Source organism: Columba livia, chromosome 3 (assembly GCF_036013475.1).
Source record: "Columba livia isolate bColLiv1 breed racing homer chromosome 3, bColLiv1.pat.W.v2, whole genome shotgun sequence".
NCBI classification, from domain to species: domain Eukaryota; kingdom Metazoa; phylum Chordata; class Aves; order Columbiformes; family Columbidae; genus Columba; species Columba livia.
In genome coordinates this window covers 92,270,790-92,284,952 of record NC_088604.1, presented here as the reverse complement: position 1 = coordinate 92,284,952, position 14,163 = coordinate 92,270,790, and the positions used below count along the sequence as shown (strand labels likewise).

The 14,163-nt window shown below is 38.8% G+C and overlaps 1 protein-coding gene and 1 long non-coding RNA gene across 3 annotated transcripts in view; both read left to right on the top strand.

The window, feature by feature from the left end:
• PRKCE (protein kinase C epsilon) overlaps positions 1–14,163 on the top strand; it is a 295,161-nt gene that overhangs the window by 95,463 nt on the left and 185,535 nt on the right. For both annotated transcript variants that reach the window (XM_005510783.4, XM_021298843.2), the window contains exon 2: positions 5,507–5,570. In XM_005510783.4, the coding sequence (XP_005510840.1) occupies positions 5,507–5,570 (64 nt within the window). The remainder of the gene's footprint in view (positions 1–5,506; positions 5,571–14,163) is intronic.
• LOC135579105 (uncharacterized) overlaps positions 5,577–14,163 on the top strand; it is a 60,579-nt gene continuing 51,992 nt past the window's right edge. The window contains exon 1 of the long non-coding RNA XR_010471562.1: positions 5,577–13,904. This is a non-coding gene — a long non-coding RNA (uncharacterized LOC135579105). The remainder of the gene's footprint in view (positions 13,905–14,163) is intronic.

Genomic DNA, 14,163 nt, shown 5'->3' with positions numbered 1-14,163 from the left:
ACAACAAGAGGTGCTAAGCAGGTTTCAGGATTTAATTATTTCTGTTGCTTATACAGTCCAGTTAGGTTTATACTGTTGCCAAAATCCTAAACAGCTTTGTGGTCAAAGGCTTTTTGCTGGTTTTTGCATACAGTCTAGCTAGGGAACATCAAAGTAGAACTTAGCATTTGTGTGGTTAGGAAGTTCAGTTATGGAAAATGTGTATGTCTAGTTATTGTTTATTTCAGATCTGAGGTTTGTGTCAATGACTATCCTTAAGAGACAAGCAGGCGCTTAAATGAGTGCAGTGCACCTAATCTGAGGTGACATTCTTGTGTTGGAACATAGGACTCTGTTATGATCAAATGAAACCTATGGTAATGAAGCACTGAGCCACTGAAGATGGTGGTTTGTCACTTGTTTACAACAGGTTTCAGTTTGCTTCATAGACCATGCAAAAATTTTTGTGCTGGTACTATCAGCTAGAATGAAAAAAGCACCCCCAAATGTTGATAGAATGATTCAGGCTGTACAGTGGTCAAGAATGAAAAAATCTTCATGTTGAAATATGAAGCATTGTTGCAACACAAATAAATGTGTACTAATGCTAATCTTCCTCATTCCTATAAGATTAGAGTTTCCTGAGCAAAAGCTTAGCCTAAGAGAATTTTGTCCAAGTTTCATATTTTTGAGTTTGATAATTACACCTTGCACCCAAGAGAAATAAAATGATGAGGTTCTAGATGAGCTCAGGACTCAGTTTTTCACAACACTTAGGAGTCAAAGGCTTTTAAAAAGCAAACCTTGAGGAAAAGCTGAACTATTTTCACAATATTTTGCATAGCTTGATTAAATTTTGCATCACTCCAGAATTGCCCAAGAATTGTGATACTTTGGAAGTGCTGCAGAGAAATATTTAAACAATTTTTTGTTTGATATTGTTTTAACTGATGAATATTAACTGGAAGGAAAAGAAAGGAAATGGCCTCCTAGATATGTGCTCATGAAAGTTGTTTAAAAAAAAAGAAGAAAATTTTAAAAAGGTCCTTGCACATCTCTGCTGTTGCAGAGTGACAGGATGTGTGTATATCTTGACAAAGTGAAGCTTGACTCAGGAATAGAAGAAATGGTCCAGTGGGCAGTCTGGGCCTCCGGAGACCAGAGTTCCGTTCTTGTTTAACTGTAGACTTCTTGTATGACTTTCTGGCAAGTCATTTAGTCTAGCTTGTGCCTTTGGGAGTATCTCATTTTACAGACAGGGAACCGTCTCAGAAGGGTGTTGAAAATAAAATCCATTAATGACTGTGAAACTATATAAATGCCTTCAATATGCTGAAACTTGGCTATGGTATCAACATGGGGTTTTTTCCTCTGAAAGTATGTCTGGTTTTATGGATGGTTGCCTTTTGTTCCCTGAAACAGGCTACTAATATGCTTTATTCATGCCTGGAGTTTTTCAAGATCTGTACTGCTTTCCAGCAATCATTGTACTAATCTTAATACATTGCCAGATAAGGATTATTTTAGCAATATAGAAGTTGTTTGAAGTTGCTTTACAATTAATATTACTGGCACCTCCCAATGCCCTGTATTTTAACTAAAGTCACAGCAACAGCACAGGCCAGTAACAGATTAAAACACTTTGGTGATCAAATATTTTGCTCCATGATAGTTGTTACATTTTTGTTGAGTGCAGAGAATGTGGTGTGTATGTGCAAGGCATATATTTTGCAATCTGTCTTGCTTACAGCAGAGCTGCTCTTCTTTCAGCTCCTTTGTCCTATCTCTAGTTTTCATCCTGCTTTTTTCCCTGTTGTCCTTTTGATCAGTCATGTCTTCTTAGGTATCTTCCCATAGCATCTCGCTGCATGTGTAATTCTTGGCTGCATTCAGAGAGAAGTATTTGTAGTCAAAGAGAAGGGTCAGAATCAGAACTGCTGTGACCGCATTATTTCCATTGCATTCAGTGAATATGGTTATATTCAGCTGAATTTGGCCAGTCATTCTGTTTCTGGTTACATATGTCTAAGGGCATTTCTTATGTGATAACTTTCAGGGCATTTGATGAAAAAAGGTAACGGAAACTTTAGATTGTGCTGTATGCATATTTTTTTTCTTATTTATAAAATGACATTGCATAATGTCCACCTTCATTAAGTGTAGTTTAATGCCCAGACTAAAAGGAAAGGCATGTAGTTTGTATTCTAGTAATCTGACTGTTTTGAAGGTATTTATACCACTATGTTCCTAGTCATTAAATTAGAAAAGTTTTATGCATAATTAGAATCAGTCCTTTTCATTTCATACTTGCTTTGATACATGAAAGACCTGAGATCAAAAGAGGGATTCCTGTCAGTTTAGGGGATTCTGCCATTTTGGAGGTGTTATTTTTATATGTAAGGTCAGCTGAGGCAGCAGAGCTACAGGCTTCTGGCAAAAGTACTAATTCATGTGGCTGATGAGACTGTCAGCATAGATACACATTGAAATGAAATGGAATGTGGGTATTTTATAAACCTAAAAACATGTTAATTTCCTTGTCATTGGTATTAAAACATTTTAAGACTGAAACATAATTTCTTTGTAAAGAGACTCTCTTTTATAAATACTTCATTCTGCTTAAAGCATCAGCAAAAATTCTCACTCAAAATCAGTTAGCAGTATTTCTAATAAATCGTGTATGAAAACAGTCTGCTTGATGGGTAACGGAACCTTGGGTTCAGTGCTCTTGCTTCCTGTGCTGTTTGTACTTAAGCGGGCAGAACAGAGATTTTGTAATGGTGGTCACCAGCCCCACCAGATGCCTGATTCTTCTGCAGGGATGGTGTTGGGGTTTCGTATGTGTGTGTGCACACTGAGATTTGAACTGCATGGAGTATTTTACTGAAAGCTTAACCAAACAGTATATAGTGCTGACACAAACAGAGCATTAGGCATGCCTGTCTTTAATACAGCCATCTGTTGAGTGCTATAGCAGTTTTTCAAAAGCCTCCCTCAGCATAGACATCAAAGTCTATTCATGCACCTGTGCCTCTGATCTTCTAATTTATTTTATTTTTATTTAGAAACTGCAAAGGGAGAGGAGCAATATTTAAAGATTGGTGGCTTATTTAAAAGTAAAAAAAGAAACCAACAAAAAAACTCTTCCACAAAACTCATGCTGCCAGTTCAGAAATTGTTAAAAATGTATTTACTTAGTATTCAATGCTTTATTTATGGAAAAACACTCAACCATGCTTTCATTTTCCTCTCCTCTGAGTAACCCCTGGCCTTTCTAACACCTATTTCCTGCCTCGTCTATTTGCAGTCCAGCTGCTGAGATAATTTTCTTGATCTGTTGGTGCAATGACATCAGCAGGACCTGTGAGCTCCTCTACCATCTTGCTCTTGAAGGGCACAGGAGTGTTTTTGTGAGAAGCTGTTTCGTGGTGTGAAGAGCTTGTGTGACCCTGGTGCATTCAGCAGCTGTGGCCTGAAAGAGGGCAACAGCAGAGGGGCTCCTCTTGTAAAGGTGCTCTCAGGTGATGAGAGGAACCTGGAGACAAAAAAGGTGTCCCACTGAATGCAGACAGGCAAAGCCCTTTTTGCCCTGCATCTGTTTTGTCTGGCACCAACAAGGACTCATAGTCCTGCTACCCTGGTCCCCTCCCTTTCCCAGGGCAATCCCAATGCCCAGGGCTGGGGTGCTCCGGTGCCTCCCTGGCTGTCTGCTCCTGGCTGGAGTAGTGGGACACTTCTGGAACCCCAGCTTCCAGTATTACTTGGGGAACGACCTGTTAGAGAGCAGTGTAGGGGAAAGGGACCTGGGGGTTCTGGTGGACAGCAGGATGACCATGAGCCAGCACTGTGCCCTTGTGGCCAAGAGGGCCAATGGTACCTGGGGTGTGTTAGAAGGGGTGTGGTTAGTAGGTCGAGAGAGGTTCTCCTTCCCCTCTACTCTGCCCTGGTGAGACCACATCTGGAATATTGTGTCCTGTTCTGGGCCCCTCAGTTCAAGAAGGACAGGGAACTGCTGGAGAGAGTCCAGTGCAGGGCAATGAAGATGATGAAGGAAGTGGAGATTCTCCCTTAAGAGGAAAGGCTGAGGGAGCTGGGGCTCTTTAGCTTGGAGGAGACTGAGGGGTGACCTCATTAATGTTTATAAATATGTAAAGGGTGAGTGTCACAAGGATGGAGCCAGGCTCTTCTTGGTGACAACCAATGGTAAGACAAGGGGTAATGGGTTCAAACTGAAACACAAGAGGTTCCACTTAAATTTGAGAAGAAACTTCTTCTCAATGAGGGTGACAGACACTGGAACAGGCTGCCCAGGGGGGTTGTGGAGTCTCCTTCTCTGGAGACATTCAAAACTCTCCTGGACACCTTCCTGTGTAACCTCATCTGGGTGTTCCTGCTCCGGCAGGGGGATTGGACTAGATGATCTTTTGGGATCCCTTCCAATCCCTAATGTTCTGTGATTCTGTGACGCAGGCTGGGCACTGGCAGAGAAGGCCCTTTGAGGCACCCTGGCAGTGGGCATGCAATTTTATCTGTGTGCTGTACCTACTAAAATAGAATTAAAATACAGTATTAATGTACACAACATCACTCGGTCTCTGAAATCATGTGACAAATGCTATGTGACAGTAAGATCTGTCAATTACTTAGTGTTTTAGTTACAGTTTAATTCTTGAGAGATGAGTGGCTGCAAAAATTGTCTATCGTGTGTGGGGCACCATTAAGGTACTCAAATCCAGCAGTACTTTGAGTTGCTGATGAATCTAGTGGTAAAATACAGGAGGATTTGTAATGAGCTCTTCATTGCAGTGCCTAAATGTACAGGAGCTGATTCCCACAGCTCGTGAAATCTTGAAGTACAGGAGCTTGATATTGAGCACCTGTATTTCATTTTGAGTGAAAGTGATCTCCACAAGAGCGAAGACTCCTTAAAATCTACCAGAATGGTGCAGAAATAAACAAATCTTGTATTTTAGAAAAAGAGGATAAAGCATGTATTTCTTTCTCCCAGTGGAGACACAAAGGGAGTATTATAAACACGTGTCAGCTGGCCATATGAACAGTGTGTGTTCATTTCCCCTGTTCTGTGACTGGAACTGATCTGTCTCGCTGGGATCTCAATAGGTCACAGTGTTGTCTTTCACATTTGCATAGCTGGGCTCAGTATAAATTACAGTAACAAAGTTAATCGATACTACCGCTTTTTAACTTTCTTCCTCATCTCCTTGGAAACAGTGGTACAAAAGTATGGCAGAACAGTGCTTTAAATATTTGATTTGCAAAATTCACTGGATTCAAGCTTTCCAAGTGCTAAGGGCATGCTTTTCTGGTTTTTTACTTCAGTTAAGGTGCAGAGTCCTCAACACCTCTTGGCAAAAGGAGGCTCTATTGGTAGCAAACTGTAGACTTGCACACGTGTCCTGCCTACACCTGGCTTCATGAGTTTTAGAAACTTTTTGTTTCCTGCATGTGCAGTCACTTGCTTTGGGAGTCATTCTAAGTTTTCTTCTAATTCTGTTCTTGATTGCAGATTGACTTGGAGCCAGAAGGGAGAGTGTATGTCATCATAGACCTTTCAGGATCATCAGGTGAAGGTAGGGACTTTTAATATTTTATCTAATTCTTTCATGAATGGAATCTTCCAATGGCCTCTGCAATGGAAGTATAAGAGGAGGTGCTGTGTCAATATCCTCTTAAATCTCTGTGAGCTCAAGTTAAAGTCAACACATTCTGGTGTTATCTGCCTGTGGGTCAATGAGCAGTTGCAGTTCATCTTACCCTGTTAATCACTGTTGGTAACAATATCAGCTAAAGGACAGTAATGAAATAGGAATAGTAGTATTAATTTCCAGAAGAAATTTCCAAATTCTTATTTTTGGAAGAATGTTAACCATTATTATGTAGATAGAAATGATATGATGTCAAAGGTGGGGAGGGAGATTTTATTTGCTTTTTAAATTATTCTAATATCTACTATTTTTCCACTTCCCCCACCCCCCGCAAGTTATGACTGAAATATTGTAATGATAAGAGGTGTTTTCATTTTTATGACACAGCAGTTACATGTTGGAAAAAAAACAACCACCAACAACAGCAAACAAAGACGGAAGAGAAATATTTATTAAATTCTTAAGATATTTTTCTGCTTTAAAGTTGGAATAGAGTCAGGTGGTATATGACAGTATCATGGTTTAACCTGAGCTAGCAATACAACTATGACAGCTGCTCACTCACCCTGCTCCCCACTCTCCAAATAGATGGGAGAATTGAAAGGGAAGGGAGAAGCTTGGAATGAGGTAAACACAGTTTAATAAAATAACAAAATACTAATGCACTACTGGTAAATATATCAAATAGAAATAGAATATAAAATAAAATATACTCAATGCAATTCCTCATGAACTCTGCCCACACTGAGCAGCCAGTCCCAAGGAGCAGCACCTGGTCCAAAAGCTGATCCCGTTAGAGGGGAAAAAAAAGAAAAGAAAAAACAAAACAAAACAAAAAATAAAAAGGCGGAAAGGCCCAGAGGCCTCTGCAAAACAGCAGGATGGCAAAGGCTGATTTACACGTCCTGAGCAGGACTCCCCCAGCTCTGACAAAGAGAGCGAAGAAAGCCAAGAAGTGAGAGAGTGACCAAAAGATCCCGGCTCTCTTTAAATCTGAAGCATGACACTAATGGGATGGAATACTCTTATTGATCAGTCTGGATGTCAGTCAAGCTCTGCCCCATCCATGTCCCCCTTCCTCGATGCCTCACACCTGTGGGCAGAGTGCTCAGAAGGTCCTTGGCTCTCAGACCAGAGCAATTAAAAACATTAACTCTGTTCCGGGCTGTTATCTGTTGTTCTCAAACTAAGTCCAAATAATGACCGTGCTAGCTATGGAAAAGAAAGGTTTCTAACTGCATGAAGAAAACGAACTAATTTTTAGTTAAATCCCCAGAGATAGACATAAGAGAGTTTATGAAAAAACAAATCTGTCTGTCATGCTCTCGATGGCAGCCTGACCTGCTGAAATGGCCTCGATGGCTGGTTTGGGTTTGATTATTTTAAGTGATGTCCACTGATCAGCCTTCCGCAGTTCATAGAGCTCAGCTAAATGAGATTGTTTTTGGTTCACAGTACAAAAAGAAGATTCACATAGACCCTAGCAGGAGCTGAAACAGAAAATGCTATGAAATGAAATTATTTTGAACAGTTGAGAAACAGCAGAAGAATGCATTTATATTTCTGTTCTTCATAATGAACTGCTGTGCTCTGACCAATTGCTGACAGTAGCTTGCAAAAACACATTGCTATAAATCCTGAATTTTAAAAACAAAGCAAACTGTTTTCTAAACTTCGTCTTGTAGCCACATTTTGTACCCACATAAGGTATGCTCTGCCTCTTTTTCTTCCTGCCTGTAGAAGAAAATATCAGTTAAATAGTAGTTTCCATGTATCTTGATAACTAGCATACCAATGATGGAACTAAAATGTCATTAAAGGCATTGGTGTGGTTCTGTCACAGGGCAGGTGGGTGTTCTTCTAACCTTCCATTGATCATTAATTGATACGCAGATGAGCACAGTGTTACTGTTCCATCACAAGATGCACTGGGGTGTGTCAAACTGTCAAAAGGCAGGAGGAATGGTGTTATGTTGTTCTTCAAAAGTTCTTTAAAACGCTATAACCTTATATACAGGAAAAGCAAAAATGGTTAGAGTTATGTCTCCTATGTTATGTGGTGCGTTACCCTGTGACACGTGAAAGGTGCTTGCAAAGCAATTTGCAGAACTATGATTTGTGTTGTTACATTAGCGTTAGAGGGGAGCACTCAAATGGTAATGGGCTACTGAGGGAAAACAACTTGTGAAATGCTGTTTTATAGGAAGCCCTTGGGAAGACCAAGAGGCTTTATTTAGGGTAAATTTGGTAGAAATCTGGACAAGTTGGTGCCCTTACAAAAGGCTGTGGAACTCACATAGTTTCAGAACTTGCCCATACAATTAAGTAGCTATGGAAGTGTTGTGTAGAAGTATTGTAAAATTGGACTGGGTTGGTACAACAGTTTGTTAGTGATGTTATGAAATCCTATTTTTAGACTGCTTTATTAGGGCTGAGGCCTAGGTAATTTTGGATGAGTCTCTTCTTCAGCTTAGTGAAGCACCTAGTTTAATGTAACAACTGTATGCATCCTTCTGTAGTCAACAGAAACTAACTTAGAGGCATTTTTGAAACATGTAGACTTTGATCTGTGTATATGTATGTATTTTTATATGTATGTAAATAGAATATATCTGATATGTATTTTATGCATTTCAATGGGCAGTTCACTGTAGTTGATCTGTATTCGTTGACTATGAAAAGAACAGAAGATTAAGGTTAGACTAAATGCATGACTTTTGAGTGGCTAGGGTTGGTTGAGGTGATTGCTACTCTTGACCTAAGTAGTTAACCAGGATCTTGGTTTTGAACTCCAGTATTCATTGTGACTAGCAAGAGAGTACATAGCATTGTTTTTATGCTACGCAAATCAGTATCACTATTTCACCTCAGATTCTGGACAGGAAAAAATTGGAAATCAATGAAAATAAAAATACCTGTAGCAACGATTTTAACTGGAGGAAGCAATTATGTTACATGTTTCTCAGTTAGCAGTAATTAAAAAAAAAAAATTAAAAATCAGCCATTGAGATGTGATATATAATTGCCAACCAGTACTGTCTTGTAATTCTGTGTACTGACACATTTCAAATTATCAGCAATCTATAATGTAACTTCAGTTATTTGGCACTTCCAAAAGATTTTTTTAAAGATAGATATCCAAAAATCTGTTTTGGTATAATTGATTTGAGATTTGTTGAATCCACTAATATGGGTAGAGAGCTTTTCTTCTATTAAGTAGCCTCTAAGAGGCAAAAGACCTACTTTTGCAAGTGAGCCCCTATGTGAATAAATTGTTATATAAATTGAAAGCTTGCATATAAAATCCTAAATAGTGGATAAAGAAGAAACATTCTATTTAGTAGTATATTCTCAATATGTTTTAGTAAGCTTTTACGTAAAATTGACATAAGATGCTGTTACCATATTCCTTTTCAAATTCAATTGTCCCTTAGTCCCAGCTGCCAGATTGCTGATCCCTCTGCACTATTTGCACTTGCATGGCAAAAATACGAAAAGAGTTCATTGTTGTAAGCTGAATTCCTCAGCAAAGTACACCATTTCTTTTCTTCCTTCCCTCTCTTCTAAACCGAATCATTCATGGACTTCTATCAGTTGTGTGGATTAGGTGTACAGAACAGATGGAAATATGGCAGATTATAGAAGGAGGTAAAGAGTACTTCTGCCTCACCTTGTCACATTGAGAGGCATGTTGAGAGCCACCCTTAGATACCAATATCAGCATCGGGGAGGTATTTTTATGTGGGACTGTGGAAAGGAGGTTTGAGTCGCTCGCTTTGCTACTTGCAATGTGTCTCCCATTCTAAAGGCAAGCTACAAATCCATGGGTCATAACAGCTGTGCCAGCTTCTCTGCCATTTTCTATATTGTAAAATTTCCTTCAGAAGATGCTTGAAGGAGCAGCTCTACTTCTCCAGCAGCAACAGTGCGCTTGTGAGTGGGCAGCCTGGAAAGCCTAAGACTTCAGACTGCTCTCCACTGCGCATCTTGCGGCACTACCAACTCTCCAAGTGGGTTGTTCAAATGTCAAGATATTTAGATTTGTTCTGAAAACATCGTTTTCTAGAACTTGCTCCCATTCAGTTCTAGTCTTTGAAGCAGAAAAAAGATTGGGAAACACAAACGCAGAAGTCTGAGAAGTGGAAAGCAAACTACATAAAAAGCCCTTACAACAACAGAGCCAACAGGAATGTTTTTGTCATCACCTTTTTTACGCTAATCCTGTTTTGAAGCCTGCTTATAGCTTCTGAATGTTTATTTTGCACTGAGAATGGGGGAGGGTAACTATTTTTGCAATCTTTTGTAAATTCTGTAGCAGAAACTGTCTGGCCCACATACTGTAAAGAAAATGCTAATTGAACCATTTATCACGCAGAAAGTGATGTTCTCAAAAGTTAGGATTTAATTTTTCTTCTAAAATGTGAACATTGTCATTGTGCTTTGAAAGCCTGTTTTGCAAAATACTTCAGTGTGCTGTTGCTGATGGGGACGGAGGAACAGGGAGTGAAAACAGCTCTTAAAACATAGTTTAAATCCTCCAATTTAACTATGTAACCAGTATTTCCATAACACATGTGATTCAGGTCTCTACAATCTCTATGCCAAAACTGATCTGCAGGGTTATTTAAGTTCTGTGCATTTATTTAAAATGGTTCTGTGCATTGAGAGTAAATATGCATTTGTGTTTCCCACGAATGGAAACAGCTGTGTAAGTGGAAACTTCCCAAAGGTAGGTACACACAAAGGTATCCATTCACAGGCTAAATTAACTGCAACAGCTAATTGGTGAAGTTCTGTTTAAAAAAAATTGTTTATAATTTTAATACTTTTATTGGATTTAAGTGTTGACAAATAATAACTGCATACTCCAAACTTTATGGGATATTTTTAAAACAAATCCCTTTGGTCACACAGAAGAATGAAGCTTCTATGGACCTGACACAGCATCTGGTAGTATTAGCTGGAATTTTTTGCTTAACTTCCTTGAACCATGTACAAGCACATAGGATCTTGCAGAATAAGCATTTCTGATAATTTGCTTTTGGGAGACCAGTTAAAAATAGAGGTGATTGTTGTTATGCTGCCAGAATATTTTGTGAGAGTTGCAAAGCATTTAATCAGTCCGTTCTGCTATTAACCAAACATCTGATGACTCCACTTTATATATGCAGTCATAATAAAAACAAGGTTTATAGTAGACCTGTGTTTGTAAGAAGTAATTAGCTTGGGAAAGGTCTGTGATATTTATTCTCTGTTACTTCACAAACTGGATCTAATGATTACATGGGGTTTTAGTCATGTATCTTCAACTTCTGCCAGGGCTATGGAGACAGGTTTGTCTTTTTGTCGCTATTTGGATGAACAGGAGGCTCGCTAAGACATGCTGTCTTAATTTCTTCAGTAATGCCTGTTGTCATATAGATTTTTCTGTATTAATTCAGTGTTGCTGTAGTATATGCATTATTTCAAGACTGAAGTGCAGTAGTGCACTCATTGGCTGTTTTATTGACATGCTTTGCCAGTATTTTTGATCTGGTTTAGCACTTTAGAGTTTTGTGAGTGGAGCTTTTTGCATTATTTCAGAAAAATCTAAGAGCTCCAGTGTAGCTGATCAAGATCAGAATGCAGGCTGAAGGTTTAAAAAAACCAAATATGATGACACAATGATTCTCTTGGTAAACTGGAATAACACGTGGCCATCAAGTGTGTAAGAGAGGTAAATTGCCTCAGGAATTATTAAAAACATTTTCAGCAAAGTCAGTTTTATATAGACTGAAGGACAGATGCTGCTGTATTTAAAAGCCTGTGACCTCCTTGCTGAATTTGTCTTTGTAGATTTTTTTCTTTCTTTGGAATTATTGGTTTATGTGTGACACAAATGTATAGTTACTTATGGTACCTTTCTACCAGCTTACAAATTAAATTACCATTTGCAGTATGTCAGTATTGAATCAACTGTAGAATGACTTAAGAATGACCTTGACGCATTAGCGGTTTTTAAACTGTATTTATTATATGTACCATTTAATAAAAAAATAGGAATTATTCATAACTTTTTTCTGTGTCCTATAAGCAATGAATTGTACTGATTATTTATCATTGTTAGATGTCCAAATTTGCGATTGTCTATCATGACAAATTCTCCATTTTAGAGTGGGCCGTTGAATTGCATTTAAACAGCAAAGCTCATGCTGGAGGTCGTAGGTACTGCAGAAAGCAGCCTGTTGGAAGTTCTTGGTTATGTCTACGAGTTAATAGTTGTGAAAGATTACATCTTCTGATACATTCATCTTCAGATTCATCTACTCATAAAATACTTAAGTTTCACAGGATGAGTAACTTCATGTGATATTTAACAATAAAGCCTGTTAGCTGAAGTCATGACAGCATTTTGTACATGCAAAACTTTTTGTTTAGGTTGATTATTTGGCCTTTTGCATTGAAATATCCAACAAAGAAGTCTCTAGACTTCTGAATACATCAGATTATGTATTTAACATTTAAATCAAAATATATGCGTTTAGAAGAGCTCATTTACTTGAAGACTCTCAGTTTTGCCAACACATTCATTGCTGATCGATGTATGTTATGGCAGAAGCTCTGCTAGAAAAAGCAAAATATTACGAGTAGACACAGGGTATAGTTCTTGATGCCATTTTTGTGTCTCGTACTTGATAAATCTATAACACGATACAGCTAGTTAATCAGAATATCTACAGGATTTGTTTCTAGGCATCTAACCATTGTAGAATCAATATAACAAGAAAAATTTTATTTCTGTTCCATTTTGTAGCATCCTTTTGCAAAGATCTGTTGGTATAAAATACCCCACCATCGAATACTGTCTCTACAATTCCTAATGTATCCATTTGTGAGAGCTTTCGCTCCTTAGACTGTTTTGTAGTTGTCATTGTCACCATCATTAATTCTGCTTCTTAATGCTATAAGGGCCCAGAAGGTGAGATCTGGTTGTGCTGGGTGCTGTCTGAGCAGAGAATAGCAGAAGGTGCTTACCCAGAAATCTCAGTCTAAATGACATGCGGCCAGGAGCTGGTATTTTTGCTTGGTTGTTTCCAGTATTTGTCTTAGTGAAGAGTGGTGTTTTATTTCACTAATGTCTTCTATTGTTTTGGGGTTTTTTTTGGTGGTTGTTTTTTTTGTTTGTTTGTGTTTGTTTGTTTTTTTAATTATTATGTCTGTTTCCATTTTGGGACGTTTTGGTGCTCTTAAAACATCAGGCAGACCATGAAATAGTTTCTGGTAGCCCTCAGCTGCCGATCTTGGGATTTTGAACAGTCTGTAAAAGAATGCTGGTGTTTGAGTCTATGACTAATTAGTTAGACCTCAGCTGAATATTCTTCCAGTAGGTGGAGAGCAGCTCAACTCTATCTAGGTACACTTCTTGGTTTTTAAGAAGGTACAAATTGTTCTTTATTCCCACTGATCCATCTCTTCCATCAGGATGTATCTCTAGTCCACCTTTGCTATTCCTCCTGACAGCAACATCTCTCTCTAAAAGAAAGTTTCAAGTTGATCACCAGCTTTCCATTGTGAATAATTGCATTTTAAGATTGTTAACAGAGGAGTCAACATTCTTCATTGTATTATTTTTGTCTGTGCTGGTTTAACCACTTGTTTACAAAGGTGTTACCCCTTTTTGAGGTTAGGGGTTTTTTTCTTTGGTTGATTTTTATATGAGAATGGTTGGAGGACCTATTGCATGATAACCCATGTGCTAATGGTAAACACATGGAAAAGAAGAGTCACAGAGTCCCTTGAAAGCTTCACTGCAGAGACCTTCTTATCTCATTTTTGCAGCCCAGAAGTTGATTGAGCATTCAACACACACACATCCTTACATTCCTCTGTATTTTAGTATCTGAGAGGAAGCTGGTGTGTTAGAAGTGGCTTAGGAAGAGAGCTTGGGGAGAGATACAGATATAGATATATCTCCCTCTCAACTTTGCTGGAGCTGTGGGTGAAGCAAAAAGGATCTGCATGAATGGATCTGTTGTGGCACTGGGGCAGGCGGTGTTCCGGGGATGAAATCTGAAGTGTCTGTGAAGTGAGGTTGATGCGTGATACCTGATACCTGGGAAACCATTTACTAAGACTCAGCAAGCCACATGAATGTTGTATTTTTAGACTCAAGACTGGATCTTTTTCTGAGAGTAAAAATAGTCGGAAACTATCTGAACGGGACAGTGCTGAACTGACAGTGCTAACTGGATGGTTTCTGTCTTCAGTCACTCGACTCAGGTAGGTTTGCAAGTTAGAACTTTTTCACAAATGCGCTTCCCCCTGGAAGTTCTGAGGAATGTTGTGTGCTCAGGGAGATAAAGTTTGTCTTCATATTGTACAGCTTTTTTCCCTTCCCAATGTGAAGCAAAATATCCAGTCAGGGAAACTAGGCACACGTTTGTTGCTCTGCTCTGTTCTGTCTCAGCAAGGAGGACTCTCCATCTTCTAAAGAACTACTCTCAAGTTTTTATTCATAGCTTGTTAAAGGTAGAATACT